Source organism: Rhinoderma darwinii, chromosome 7 (assembly GCF_050947455.1).
Source record: "Rhinoderma darwinii isolate aRhiDar2 chromosome 7, aRhiDar2.hap1, whole genome shotgun sequence".
Lineage (NCBI taxonomy): Eukaryota > Metazoa > Chordata > Amphibia > Anura > Rhinodermatidae > Rhinoderma > Rhinoderma darwinii.
In genome coordinates, this window is record NC_134693.1 from 21,860,355 (window position 1) to 21,876,725 (window position 16,371).

At 41.7% G+C, this 16,371-nt stretch overlaps 1 protein-coding gene across 2 annotated transcripts in view; it reads right to left on the reverse strand.

Moving 5' to 3' along the window:
• The window catches only part of COL24A1 (collagen type XXIV alpha 1 chain), a 227,094-nt gene that overhangs the window by 146,812 nt on the left and 63,911 nt on the right, over window positions 1-16,371 (reverse strand). For both annotated transcript variants that reach the window (XM_075832949.1, XM_075832950.1), the window contains exons 6-7: window positions 7,623-7,676; window positions 6,389-6,442 (exon numbers count right to left, since the gene is read on the reverse strand). In XM_075832949.1, the coding sequence (XP_075689064.1) occupies window positions 6,389-6,442; window positions 7,623-7,676 (108 nt within the window). The remainder of the gene's footprint in view (window positions 1-6,388; window positions 6,443-7,622; window positions 7,677-16,371) is intronic.

Sequence of the window (16,371 nt, forward strand, 5' to 3'; positions counted from 1 at the left end):
GAGCGTGATCACACGTAGCAGCCAAGGGACAATCCTGGTAATCAATATATATTATTGGATAACTATGCCTGCAATTCTCTTATGTAAAATAATAGTGTCTTGGTCTTGGTATTTTTTGGAGATAAGAGAATTCCATGCACAATAATTCCTTAATTACTCCTAAAAATAAGAAAATCGTTAATCAATTCAAAAATCATCCATAGGGTTGAGAAAAATCTAGATTTAATATTTTTGCAAAATCGCCCAGCCCTACACACAGTGATAACTTTCTGAGTACAGATAATGTAGTAGATGTCACCTACAGTCCTATGTAACACCACAGATAACACAGTTATAACTCTCAGAGTACAGATAATGTAGATGTTACCTGAAGTCCTATGTAAGGGCCCAGTCACACGAACGACGTCCGTGTGCTGCGCATGGAAATCACGCACAGCACATGGACCCATTGATTTCAATGGGGCCGTTCACACATGCGTGTTTTCACGTAGTGAGAGTCCGCTGCGTGACACTCACTGCATGTGCTATATTGGTGCGTTTTCATGCTCCTACGTGCCCATTGAAGTCAATGGGTACGTGAAAACCACGCACCGCACACGGATGCACATCCGTGTGCGGTGCGTGATTTGCGCATCAATTAGATTGAAAAAAAAAAAAAGAAGATGTGCTTTGAGAGTGCGTGAATAACGCATGACACTCGCAAAGCACACTGGTGCATAACGCTACACACGGGCCAGATTAACATGCGTTTTTCACCCGCGTGAATCTCATACGCTCGTGTGAATATAGCCTAACACCACAGATAACTGAGTACAGATAATGTAGTAGATGCACACACAGAAATATATACACATACAGATAAAGGGGCGTAGCTAAAGGCTCAATTCAGCTTGGGCCCCCCTACCCCTTTCCAACAGCACCAGACCCCTGCGCACACCTATGCCCAGCTGCCTTGCTTGACAAACCCCATGAATGCCTCCACAGTATTATGCTCCCCATAGCTGCCCCCACACAGTATAATGTCACCCATAGCTGCCCACACGCATTATAATGCCCCCCATAGCTGCCCACACAGTATAATGCCCCCATAGATGCCCCCCCCACAGTATAATACCCCCCATAGCTGCCCCCACAGTATATTGCCCTCCATAGCTGCCCCATACAGTATAATGCCCCCATACAGTATAATGCAATCCATAGCTGCCACATACAGAATAATGCCCCCCCCATAACTGCGACATACACTATAATGCCCCACATACGGTATAATGCCCCCATAGCTGCCCCATACAGTATAATTCCCCACACAGCATAATGCCCACCATAGCTGTCCCATACAGTATAATGCCCCACACAGAATAATGCCCACCATAGCGGTCCCATATATTATAATGCCCTACACAGTATAATGCCCCCCATAGCTGCCACATACAGCATAAGGCCCCCATACAGTATAATGCCCCCCATAGCTGTCCCACACACTATAATGCCCCCCATACAGTATAATGCCCTCCATAGCTGCCACATACAGTATAATGCCCCCCATAGCTGTCCCACACACAATAATGCCCCCCATACAGTATAATGCCCTCCATAGCTGCCACATACAGTATAATGCCCCCATACAGTATAATGCCCTCCATAGCTGCCCCATACAGTATAATGCCCTCCATAACTGCCCTATAGACTATAATGTCCCATACAGTATAATGCCCCCCCATAGCTGTCCCATACAGTATAATGCCCTCTCAGCAGCTATCATATGAGCACCCCCTCACATTCCCAGTATAATGTCCCTATATGTATGTACCTAATAGAAAAATAATAACATAATTACTTACCTATCCCCATTCCCACGACGGGTGGAGAATCCTTCTGACGTCACTACATCACGCCTGCCTGTACGGAGCCACTCGCTGCATAGTGAATGCTGGAGCAAGGCTCCAGCATTGCACTGAACTGTATTAGTTGGAAGCGCGGTCAGCGCTGTGTGGCAACGGGGGCCCTGCGGGCCACCCATGCTTAGGCGCCCGGTCGCAACTGCGACCCCTATAGCTACGCCACTGTACAGATACATATATAGGCACTTAGACACACACAAAGACACACATACTGGAACTTATACACACACAAACACAGAGACACACAGACAAATGGAGGCACAAACAATAGACAAACTGAGAACTCACATCTCCTTCCTCACAGGCATCTTGCAGGTCGGGCTGTGGGCGAAGCTAACTGTGTGTGTGTGTGTATATATATATATATACACACACACACATATACATATACATACACATATACAGACACACACACACACAAACGTGCAAAAAAATACTGTAAAAATCCTACCAAAAAAGTGAGTAAATGCGGTGTGAAACTCCAGCGCTACGGGTCATCTGTTATGATGACCACCCCAAGGCAAGGCATTGCTACAAAGCACACTATGTATGTCATTAAATTAGTCTTCTCAGCTGATTGGCTAAAAGATGTGGAACATCCATATAAAAAATTCTCTAAGTTTAAGGGGGTCCATCAGCCTTGACAATATATTTTATGCCACCTATTTAAAATGTCATACACCGTTTAGCCATAACATTAAAATCACCTTCCTTTTATTGTGTAGGTCCCGCTTGAGCCGCCAAAACAGTTCTGAACCATGGAGGCAATTACCCCCTCAAGACCTCTGAAGGTTTGCTGTATCTGGCACAAAAACATTAGCAGCAGATTCTTGAAGTTCTGAAAGTTGTGAGGTGGGGTCTCCATAGATCAGACTTGTTTTTCAGACCATTCCACAGCTGATCGATAGAATTGAGATCTGGAGAATTCGGAGGCCAAATCAACACCTTGAACTCTTTGTCACGTTCTTCAAACCATTCCTGAACAATTTTTGCAGTGTGGCAGGCACATTATCCTGCTGAAAAGGGCACTGCCATTAGAGAATATCGTTACCATGAAGGGGTATACTTTGTCAGCAACAATGTTTAAGTAGGTGGTACATATCAAATTAACATTCACACAAATGCCAGGACCCAGGGTTTCCCAGCAGAAAATTGTCCAGAGAATCACACTGACTCCGCCGGCTTGTTTTCTTCCCATAGTGTATTCTGGTGCCATCTCTTCCACAGGTAAGGGACACACCCGGACGTCCAGAAGATGTAAAACGAAACGTGATTTATCAGACTAAACCCCCTTCTTCCATTGCTCTATGGTCCAGTTCTGATGTTTACGTTCCCATTGTAAGCGCTTCGGCATTGGACAGGGTTCAGCATGGGCACTCTGACTGCTCTGCAGTTATATAGCTACTAATGCAGCAAGATGCGATGCTCTGTGTGTGATGACATCTTTCTATGATAGCCAGCGTAACGTTTTCAGCAATTTGTGCTGCAGTAGCTCTTCTGCGGAATCGGACCAGACGTGCTAGAATTCCCTGCCCACGCGCATCAATGAGTCTTGGATGCCCATGAACATGTTGCTGTTCACCGTTGTCCTGTCTTGGACCACTCTTGGTAGGTACCAACTACTGCATACTGGGAACACCCAACAAAACCTGGTTTTGGAGCTTCTCTGAACCAGTCGTCTAGTCATCAGAATTTGGTTCTTATCAAAGTTGCTCAGATCCTTATACTGCTTCATAATTTTTCCTGCTTCCAACACATCAACCTCAAGAACTGACCGTACACTTGCTGCCCAATATATCCCTCCCCTTGTTAGGTGCCATTGTAACAAGATAATCAATGTTATTAACTTCACCTTACCGACATTTGATGTAAATGTATATCATAGTTGGTAGGGAGGGTATGGAGCGGGCTCACGGCTGAGCCCGCTCCATAAGCCGCGGGTGACAGCTAAATATTACAACTGACACCTCGCACTAATGGCTGGGATTGGAGATAACCCCTATCCTGGCCGTTTAACCGATTAGATGTCGAATGCAGCATTTAAAGAGAACCTTTCACCTGCGCCATACATGTGCAGCTGAGTGCAGCATGTAATAGGCAGGGCTGCACAAACCCTGTGGCACTTAACTTTTTTTTTCCTACCCTCCTCCTTTATTTAGATATCGGTGCCGTTATATTTGGCACCCGATATTTAAATAACCCTCTGAAATGTCAATGGGGCGTGTAACTGGCAAGGGGGAGTGTAACATCGCGGTGACACTGTCCAATCAGATATGGACAGTGTCACAGCAGGAGAGGGAAGAGCGTGTACGTGCGACTCAGAGCTGTGCGCACGCACGCTCTCACTCACTTTTCAGCTCTCGGCAGACAAGAACAACAAGACTTTGAAAACTATGAGAAACAGGAGTCTTAAACCATAAGTGTACAGAGAAATAAATATACTTTTATTGTTACATCAAAAAATTCAAATATAAAACCGCAAATACACAACGAGGTATTAAAATTGAAGGGTAAATGGGTAGATCAAATTCTAGACCTTCTACACAGGTATGCCTAGAATATTACAGGCAGAGAGTTCTACTGACTGTGGTTTTAATGGAGGAAGAAGACAAAGTGATGTTCCATACAGACAGTGCCGGTACCCTGAAACAGCACTTCCTCATTCCACCAATGAAATAGTAAATGCGTATCAAGTTAGCAGCATACAAATAAATGCCACAAGGAGTTATGTCTAACCCCACCTATTGCCTGGTCCCGGGTAGAAGACAGGGGAAAAGTAGAACCTGAAAAAACCCGGTATATAAATAGTCCACCTGGCAAGAACCAGGGAAATGAGTAGATACTAGCTTACCCATGAAGTTTTATGGGAATAGAATGATCCACCTAATGTTTGAGGCACCCCTAAGAACAACAAGACTGTGTGATCTCTCGAGATTGTATTGTGTGTTGTCCCAGCGATTTAACAATCGTGCCTAGTGTGGCTAAAAATATATAGTTAAAGTTTTTAGTAATATACAAGTAAAATAAAAAACCTTTTCCCATTTTGCCCCTAAAGTAAAATAAAAATAATATTTTCATTTACTGATGCTGTATAATAGCTACACAGTGTAAACTTAGACTAGGCAGACAAAATGCACCAGATTTATCAAGGAGAGTGAGGCAGCACAACCAAATTTATCACAGTGGTGCAGGCTGTATCATAATTTTTGGTACATTTTGCATGACCTGTTAGACACTTTTCTCTTCCCTATACCAACTTTGATATGGCGTATTTTACGGCTGTTTTTGGGTGCAGTTTGGCACGTTTTAGGCCACACCCATTTTACTGTAAGCTGCGCCCCTTTTAAAATTGAGGAGCAAACATAAAAATTGTGCCAAATTGGGCTAATTTTTTGACAGATTTTTCAGACCCAGAACAGTAGTAAATCTGCGCCGCTGTCCATACTGAAACATGTATAACAGCTGAAGATCCTTTAAACACGTAGAACCCAACCACGCTAGAACAGAGCATTGCAATACAAAAAGAAAAACAGGTGTTTAATAGTTTTTATACTAAAACCGTCACAAATAATAATAAAAGAGGTTACTGATAAATGGCTGTAGGGAAAAAAAGCTATTTTTGGATTGTCCGCATGTGGATACAAAATGACAAACCTGCAACAATCTAATATGTAATGATCAACAAATGTCAACATAAACAAGTAGAAACATTATATCATGGCCATTAACATTCCTGAAGTCTGCCTTTACACGCTCAGTGCTATCCCAGCATACAGGAAAGCGATTTGTCATGTCACCTTTTATCTTGACACTCCTACAAATTATTTTATCCTAGAAATGTTGCTATGGAACCACATTCTATCCCACAAAAAACAGGCCAACACACACATAATATTATATACACACACACATAATATTATATATACACACACTAATATAACCAAGGTGCGAATGTGCCAAGAGTCATAGCAACAAATCAATTGTTTATACCGAATATTTAAAGAAAATGTTCATATACAGTTAATCTACATGAAAATTGAGTAATTTATAGATCACAATATTTATCTAATGCTAATCCTGAGTTACAACCTGTATTATAGTCCAGAGCTGCATTCACAATTCTGCAGGCTAAACTGTCAGGGGTGTGTCTGATGACAAGATTTTTAACGGTTTCCCAGCAGAATCGTGAAAACAGCTCTGGGATATAATACAGGCTGTAACTCCGGATCAACATAAAATTTATTTATTAAGGGACTCAAATTTCTATGGACATTACATTCATATATAAACTGTTAAATGTTGTTTAAAGGTGAACATAGTTTTTAAACTAATTTTAAAGTGTTTAGACTGATATCAGTTGAACTTGTTTTCAGGGTTTGTCCCCATCAAGACACTGTGTTTTCTAAATACAGAACCGGTCCAGCAGCTGCAAACCCCAGCGATCTACTACTACTACTATGGGAATTACACACAAACAAGTATAGTACCATTTGTCCTGAAGGTCCACGATCTCCCATTAAACCCATTGGTCCAGGATCTCCCTATAACACAAAAAGATTAACAAAAAACTTTATAGATGGGTTTTTACAAACAACACAATATTATAACATATATGTAAAGGGAACAGTTCAACATAGGATGAAAATCATTTTCCAGATCTTTACATTTGCTATGTACAAAGCATATGACTGCCAAATATTCTCCCTTATCAGTCTTGTTTGGCTTAGGTGGCTAAGAAGAATTGACCTCCCTTGTCCAATACTCACTCTATGACTGGAGCTCAAGTATGTTCAGTTAAACTAAGCTTAATCAGTACTTTATTAAAAGTACATAATTTTATGAGACCATGAAATTGGTGCAAATAGGGGCCAATTTACAAAAATGGTGCACACAGAAGGGTTAATTTGATACTTGCTAAATATTTTAGACAATTTCCTCTTCCTTACCACACCTTATGTCTGGCATACTTTACCCCAATAACTTGCACCAAAAATTGGCACACACAGGTAATAAATTTGAGGACTCCTCTTAGCCATGCTTGCTCTTCTGGATACTTTTCAAAACTCGCCGTGTCCTCCACATTTATGGTGCAATTTCTGCCAGAATTTTGCACATATTGCTGAGTAAATCTCCCCAAATTTGTCTACCATGCATATGGACATCATAGAGGGGGGTCCCTATTCCCACTGGAAACACAAGTCCTTTATAACGTGTGAAAATCCAACATCCATCTAAAGTCTGGTTATTTTTCATAGTGTGCTTGGTCTATTACAAGGTATTGCCTGACATTTAGCTACCTCTGTACTGTTGAGATGAATGCATTCAAAACGTCAACACACATTTTTAGTATGGCTACTTGTCCTTTTAATACATTTGGGTCTCTAGAGGGTAGTCTATACTCTTAAGAAGCCCAAATAAAGTAAGAAAAAAAACAAAAACGTAAAAATACTTTCAGATGACAAATCCATCCTTGATCTTCCCCGGAGAATAATAAATTCCATCCACATTACTACAGATAAACACAATGTGGAGGAGATTTTTCAAAACTACTGCAAAGTAAGAGTAGAGCCTTTACCCATAGCATCCAAGCAAAACCATAGTTGGAAAAATAAAATCTGATTGGTTGCCATGGGCAACTGCTTTAGTTTTCCTTTGCACTAGTTTTGATAAATTTCCCTATGTGAATTAATAACTAGAATATAAAAATATGGGATAAAGTACCTTTGAGCCAGGTGGAGCTTGCCCCGGTGACAATCCTGGATCTCCTTTTGGACCCTATTGGACAGATCAAAAGCTGTGATTATGCAAAATTGAAAGAATAAATCATTTTTAGTTTAGTTCTATACGGTTTTCCTTTTTATAGAAGTCATCCAAACAATATAAACATAGGAAAGTAGTTAATCTCCTTTTGAACAATTACAGCTGGCAGCGTTCTCTATATATTGTATCATGGGGGATTAGTAAATTCTCTCTCTTCCAAGAATAACGTTTCTTCCAAGGGTAGACAAGGTGGTTCTCGTCAGACAGCTTTAGAAATATTTGCCCATATTTTCACTGCCCCTCTATACAACCATTCATCACTAGTCCAGGATAACTATGGTAAACTGACCCGTGCTTACATAAGTGTATTTCTATAAAACCTTCAACATCCATAATGCCTATTCCGATCCAGCCAAGTAATCTAGCTAAATAAAAGGGTCCGTACTCCAGCTGCAAGACCCAGACCCCCCCAACCCCCGTGGCTCTACTGATCTGGGGTAATATGGTGATGTCAGTCCTGTTCAGTAGAACCACTGAGGGTACAGGTGTTTACAGCAGTAATACGAATATTTACATGTGGCTGTATTACGGTTATCTGAAGTTAAAAACTACCCTATTATGCCTATATAAAAGTTTTGCGTTGTACAGAGCCCAAATACGGCACTCATAGAAACCTATGTTCCCATACTATGAGCCTGTATGCCATACAGAGGTATTTTTTTCTCACAGATCATGGCATGTTCCATTGAATACTGTGTTATGAAGATATTCTCTCCTAGAAGCATTGCTCAAAAGGGGAGAATACCTCTGTTATAATGTACAGAGACACAATATGACAGGACATGGAGCGCCTACAGTTCCATAATACAAATACATTGGGGGATCTTTGTACCCCCATACTGGATGTGTGGCATTTAAAAAAAAAAAATTCTATGTAGTTAACACATTTCATAAGACAGTACTTTTGACGTAAGTTTTAGACCTCGAGCCTGTTTTCATAATTATATTTTTACTCTGCATATCAAAAAAGAGTTAGCATATTGCATATAGACAGAAGTGAAACATATAAGATGTAGCACACCAAGAAAATACAATGATCAAGAAGACATATAACAATAGGCTATAAAAAGGTCCAAACTGGAAAAGTCATCTAAAATTCTATCACAAGTGGTAACATAAAGTGTAGAAATACAGTAACAAAATAGGGCAAAGTAGGAAAGCTCAGCAGGCAGAAAAATTAGCGCAGAACTTCACAGGGGGAGTCCGGATTAAATGAGATCATCTGAATGACATTATAATACAGTAGTATTAAAGAGGAGTACTTCTAGGATTTGGTGAGCATGAATGGGAAAGAAGTGGAAAACAAGTGAAAGGAGTCATGAAGTTCCCTAGCGCAATTGGCAATGCAGACACAGAATTATGAGTATAGAATAAGCACCAAAAAAGGATGAACCTTTTAAAAGGAGACACATATAGTAGGTCTCTTACCACTGAGGCCTGGGGGTGGGGGGGATGATTTGTGTGAAGTACGCTCAGCCCTAAGTGCACAATATATGCAAGTCAAACACAACTGATGTCCACAGATTGCAAATCCAAAACAGAGAGAAACACATTAGGCATTCATGAAAGGGGCATGTCCGTATCGTATTCCGTGGGGCAGTCAGGATCATTCCGGGAGGTTCATACTAGCCAGTGTCCATAAGAAGAGGGTCCGAAGAGCATAAATCCAAATCTGGATGGGCGGGCCATGCTCAGAGGACAATCCTCAGGAAAGTCAGCAGCATGATACATAGACCAATGGGAGGGCTGGAAAAGCTGGAAGGCAAGTTGTGAATCGAGCGGAAGGCAAAGTGGAGAGGCAGCAAGATGCTCCAAAGTCCTCTAGGTGAAGCAGAGTTCGCAGGCATGATGAAGCACCACGCAGTGTGCTGGGATCAGTCTGAGGCTGCCGGGGGAGATCTTGTTCGTGCACACCATTGATAAAAGCCGATCACCACCCTGTAGAACCTCCCTAGACCCATTTTGAAGAGAAATGAGAGGCTGGAGCTAAGAAACCCAGGCGTTTGTAGACCACAGACAAAATAGTGTGTTGCAAACGTGAAGGGCTGTAGCCGCAATGCAAATCTGTGTTTGCTGCTGAGAAGCGGCATTTTCTCCAATGGAGGCTAGTTCAGGGTAGTCATCATTGGATAGCAGGTCATGTGGGCACTAGCTGGGACAATCAGGGAAAATACAGTCAGTGAGAAGAGCTAAAGAAGAAAAAGCCTGAGCGTTGCCAGTCACGTTCCCCCCATCACCCAGAACCTGTTTTTTTTAACAGGACAGAAACTCATAACTTGCCACGCTTTTCTGATCTGTCAAAAAACAATTCCAATAAAATACAGCCCAGGATGAAAAAAACAAGACCTGATTCAGCAATGTCAATGAAAAAAGTTAGCTCTTAGAGTATGGGAAGGTGAAAATGTAAAAATATGCTGGGTACTGACTGTCAAATTTTGTAATTAAGATGTCAGACAATTAAAAAAAATGGACGGCTCAACAGAAAGGGCCAACATGATGTGAACAAAGCATAAAATAGATAAAACAATATAATCCAGGAAAATTAAAAAAAACATTAAAGATGAAAATAAACATATTGAATGGTGCTGTGACCCAAAAATGAGAAAGGTCATAAAAGTAAATTAGGTGGGGTCCGACCTCATGACCCCCACTATTGCCGAGAACAAGGGGCCCCAATTCTCTGTTCTCAGCCAATGCAAACCGTTCCTGAATCTCTGCAAACAGGACAGGACCTTCAATCTTGGGATGAAGGTCTGGTCGAGTGCATTTTAGAACCAGTGCTGAGCATATCCTTACAGTGGATGAAACTAAATGCCCTTGAGAACAAAATACTCAAGCCAGATTGCCCTGTTTTTCTTCACATTTTTATATAGGACATGTTGGCCGTATACAAAGCAGGGACAATATACTGTAGTATGGAGACTGCTGGAAGGTCCCCTGCAGAATATTGTTTTAATAGATCTGTGCATGTTACCTGAGAAATTTTTACAAGGACGATTTCTAGGAAAATTCTAGGATGCTCTAAAGTTTATTCAAAGCCATTTATTTGGTTTGGAACGCTACCCAAACCGATTTCTCTCTTGCTTCTTCTGCACTCTGCAATCATAAAACCACCATAAATACCAGACTATCTCATTGCTGGTTTAAACATAGCTCTGTTTAGACTGAAGAGCAAGTTGTATGTACAATCATCCCAAATTACAAGCTACTATTTGGAACGAGAGCACAAAAAGACATCTAAATGTTCCTCAGAGCACATCACATAAGCAGTCTACACTTCTGCTATCAGCCGTGTTCACATTACCTTTTTTTAGGCCTACGTTTCCGTTGAGCTCCTGACATATACGCTAAACGTAGGCTGTGACGGATGCCTAACTGTGGCCTCCTATACTTAAAGACTATAAGGGGATTAGTTTAATGTATACGTCATGAACTCCCATGGCCTATACGATAAATGAATGCAATAATAGCCTACGGGTAATAGATGCCACTGTTAGGCATCTGTAACCCATAGGCTACTATGGCATCCATTTTACGTATATGTGATGAAAAGCTATTAAAAAGCTCATTATGTATACCTTTAACAGTGGATCACGTCACCCATAGACTGTTAAAAACACATACACTGTGCGGTATATATATTTTTTGCAGGATCCTTTTTGTATAGAACAGTGTATTCTACTACGCTATTCAATAACAAACAAAAAAAAGGTATACTGACATATACCAGCCTGATGGAGGCCTAAAGCACACTCTATTGGCCACCCTCGAGCTCTCCTGAATTACACGCTAAACGTAGGGCAAAAAGTGATGTAAATAGGGCCTGTCTAAGGGGCATCCATGTAGAGTATGCCCTCCAAAGTAAGGCAATGTTCACACCCTTAGCAAAAAACGTCTGAAAATACAGAGCTGTATTCAAGGGAAAACAGCTCTTGATTTTCAGACGTTTTTTATGGCCGTTTTTGGAGCCGTTTTTCTATAGGGCCAATGAAAAACGGCTCCAAAAACGGCTCAAAAAGTGACATGCACTTGTTCTTCAAAGCCGTTTTTTACGCACCCGTTTTTCAAACCGGCCGCGTAAAAAAAACGCCCCATCTGAACCAATGAAATCAATGGGCAGATGTTTGGAGGCGTTCTGCTTCCGATCTTTCCGAAAATATGAACATACCCTAAGAGTCACATTTGAAGGGAATATCTGCTCTGGCTTATAAAGGAAATTCTCAATGTAGTTGCTTGTAATGGGAGTCGCTATATAATCTTCACTGCGAGCAAATCTGCAGTGTAAAGCGTGTGGGATAGTAGGGGAGATACCTGAGCTACCAATGAGACAGGATGTGGTTTTTGGCAACCTTAGGGTATGTTCACACAATTTTTTGGCACTGTTTTTGACTTGGAAACTGCGCCAAAAAAAGTCTCGAAAACGCCTCCTATTGATTGCAATGGGAAGTGGAAGCGTCTTTTTCCTACAAACGTAAAAAAAACGCTTGCGTTAAAAAGAAGAGAGTCATGCCCTTTCTTCAGGCATTTCTGTCTCTGACCTCCAATTGAAATCAATGGGAGACAGAGAAATTGGTTTTCGAGGTGTTTTTTGCCAACGGCGCTCGATGGCCGTGGCTGAAAAACACAGCAAAGAATGCGGCAAAGAGAGTTCAGGCAGGTCAAAATCTGCCTCAAAATTCCAGGCGAATTTTTCCGCCTGCAAAAAAACTCAGTGAGAACCGGGCCTTAGACTCCCATACGACTTTACAGCTAACATGCAAACAATAGTAAAAATAAAGGTAAGCCCTGCCCAGGCCGGATGGAGAGACACTTGCTTCCCACTATAGGTTATGTGTTTGATTAAGAACCGGTATTATAGGATGAGCGAAGAGTTTAATCCTATTATATAGGCGACTATTCGAAAACCACATCCAGCTGTTGCACTTCACATCGGAAACATTTTATGTTAGGTTCTATAATTTTTATCTTTTTTGTATATGGGATCTTTAAACGCGGAGCTTTGTTATGGCTGTATAACACATGCTCAGCGTATGATTACAAGCACATGCGACACACTGCTCTCCAAAACCCAGACAACACAATTACTTCACTTCAAAGCTTTTTACTATGACTGGCTCAGCTTCAGTGAATGAAATGAAGACATATGTCTAATAAACCACAACAAAGTCACTGTCTGTTTCCAGATCGGATTGTGACTTATTTCTTACAAACTGATGTGTTTTTTCTCCAGAACGCAATGAGGGGGCAATCCTGCTTATCAGAGCCTCCATCACGGAGGCCGCTATTCATCCGTCATTCCCTCACACGCAATTCATCAGTTATTCCTCACTCTAGAAAACGTTCCGTAAGACATTATTTATCAATCAAGTTCCACTTCCACACGTCATTCATCATTCCTCACATGAGAAATTAATGTTAATATACACAACATCACATTGCCAAATTTTTCTCTCCAAGAAACAGTGTGGTTTTTTTCTCAGTTTTTTTTTTGCTATGGGTTTTAGGAAAAACTAGGGTCGGGTTCACACAGGACATTTTGTACTTTTTTTTTTAATGAAGTATGTATAACAAAATAGCCGTATATAACAGACATTTTTTGCAGATTGAGTTGTAGTTTTTATTGACACCATTTCGGGGTATATATAATTTATTATTTAACTTTTATGAACTTTTTTTTCAGGGCAATGGGAAAAAAATAAAAAAGTAATTCCGTCATTGTGGGTTTTTTTTGTTTACACTTTTAGGCCTCATTTACACGAGCGTGTGCGTTTTGCGCATGCAAAAAACCATCACCATATGATGCGCGGCTGCGTGATTTTCGCGCAGCCGCCATCATTATGACACTCCGTTTGGATGTTTGTAAACAGAAAAGCACGTGGTGCTTTTCTGTTTACATTCAGAGTTTGACAGCTGTTGCACGAATCACGCTGTTCGCACGGAAGTGCTTCCGTGTGACTTGCGTGGTTTTCACGCACCCTTTGACTTCAATGGGTGCGTGCTGCGCGAAAAACGGCGAAATATAGAACATGTCGTGAGATTTACGCAGCGGACTCACGCTGCGCAAAACTCACGGACTGTCTGCATTGCCCCATAGACTTGTATAGGTCCGTGCGACCCGCGTGAAAAGCATGCGCGTCGCACGGACGTATATCACGCTCGTGTAAACGAGGCCTTACTGTGCGGTATAAATAACATGCTAAACTTTATTCTCCGGGCAGGTACGAATACGGCGATAATAAATGTAGTTTTTTTATGCACAACAAAAGCAGGCTTTATAAAAATGTAATATTTGCGCCGTAACTTTTTTTTTTTTTTTTTTACATGTACTGTGACTGTACGATTACTTGTTTTTTTGCTGCATGATTTTTAGTTTTGATTGGTAACATTTTGGTGTGTACATATTTATTCAAAAACTTTTATAAACGTTTTTTGGGGGGACTATTTTATTTCAGGCTGTTACGATTGTGGCGGCGCCCTACATGTATTATTTTTATTATTATATACTATTTTCAAACAATAAAATATTTTTATGAAAAAAGGGCTCTATATTTTGTTTTATTTATTTTTTACTCAACTTTACTTCACTTTTCTTTTGTCTTACTAAGCTGCGATAGTTTTATTCATGGCTTGTGTAATGCTTACATAAATTCCAAAAGTATTAATGCCTGTCCGTGTATAATTGACAAGCAACCAATTAGGCTAGGATAGGCACATAGCTGTGCAAGAGCTGGGGTCCTTTTTTAGGCTCCCCCATTGCCATGGTAACCCATTGCCACCCTGCGATAGTGTCATGGGGCACCGATGGGCAAACAGAGGGAGCCGCCTTCTTCTGTCAAGCTCTTTAAAAGCCTTGGTTGCTATTGACAGCGGCATCTAAAGGGTTAACCGCCAGGAGGTTGCCGTTACAAGCAGGAGTCCGGCTGTCAATCACGGTGCTCGCACAATCATTATGACATACATGGGTTTAGTTAACGCTTTCAATAATGAAGGCTTATGGCAGGGGTCAGCAACCTATGGCACTGGCGCCACAGCCGGCACTTGGGGCATAGTTTGCTGGCAGCGCTCAAAACAGCAAGAGGGAGCAGCGCTTCATTGTGTGTTTGGCGCCGCTGATCATCAGGTGAGAGTTTAGTGCTTTATTGTGTTTGTTGTTGCGGAACAAATGCTCTCTCTCTCCTGGTGTTCAGAATCGCCAAGTGCATGATGAGGCTCCGCACTCTCCTGTTAATCAGCGCCGCAAAGACAGAAACCGTTCTCTAAAAGAAAATGTTCGCAAAAGTTTGCAGCTCTCATATGTGTACACCCCCAAGCTTGTGTTCAGCATCAGTGGTCTCGTCTATGTTCACCCCCCAAATATTATGTTAAGTAGCAGCACCCCTAAGCTTGTTTTCAGCAGCCGCAGTCTCTCGTGTGTAGTTCCACCTAGTTGGTGTTCAGTAGCTGCAGTTTCTCCTTTGTGCACTGCCCCCCCCAGCTGGTGTTCAGTAGCCACAGTCTCTTCTATGCGCACCGCCCCTCCTAGCCGGTGTTCAGTAGCAACATCCTCTTCTATGCGCACCGCCCCTCCTAGCCGGTGTTCAGTAGCAACATCCTCTTCTATGTGCACTGCCCCCCTAGCTGGTGTTCAGTACCAATGGTCTTGTCTATGTGCACCACCCCTAAGCTGGTGGTCAGTAGCCACAGTCTCTCCTTTGTGCACCCCCCAGCTGGTGTTTAGTAGCCATGGTCTCTTCAATGTGTAGCCCCCCCCCCAGCTGGTATTCAGTAGTCGCGGTCTCTTCTATGCGCAGCCCCCCTAGCTGGTGTTTGTAGGCCCACAGGCGTTTAGCCACTGGGCCTGAGACTGGGAGGCATGTAGAGGGTTAATGTAGCTGCTAGACGGCTAGGGGAAGTCTTATAATCTTCCATATATGCCTGCGGCCTATAGCAGCCTCACGTTTTTTTTTTATCTGGGCTTTTTGAGGTAGGCAAGGGCATTCTTACCCCCCTTCCTCTTCTGTATTTATAAAGGGAAGAGCGGGAAGACATCTTCCGCTTTAGGCCGTTTTTTGTCACACCCACCTTCCCTATTTCCCGTTTATTTCTTATGTCTACAATGTAAAAGGATCAACTAATAAAAACACGGGTTTTTGCAGCATATATTATTATTTTTTTGCGGGATAGTGGTGCAGTTCTCATCACCTGAGCTCCCATATGTATGAGTCACAATTCCTCATTACTTCCATATGTCTAACATTATGTAGTTCCCTCACGGCAGCGTTTATCAGAGATCCCTTCACATGGAATCCATCAGTTTTCCCTTACGTGACACTAGAATTTATCAATAGTTTCCCCATGTCTGACACGGTTTAGTATTCATTACCTCCTGTGGGCATCATAGATCTCTTCTTCTTGTAAGTATTCTTCACAAAATACTATTTCATATGTTATTCTGTTATTTGAACCTTTATCAGTCATTAACTAGGCTGACGACAAGCTTTACCTGATGTCATATGAATCGTTCCTCTATGAAATGAATGTCATTCCTGCACATGAATGATCAATCTTATTTTCTTCACACAGAGTTTTTTGACAGGCAGAAAAAAATCTGCCTCAAAATTCCTTCATGAATTTTGAGGCAGATTTTGAAGTGCCAGCGTTGTTTGACACT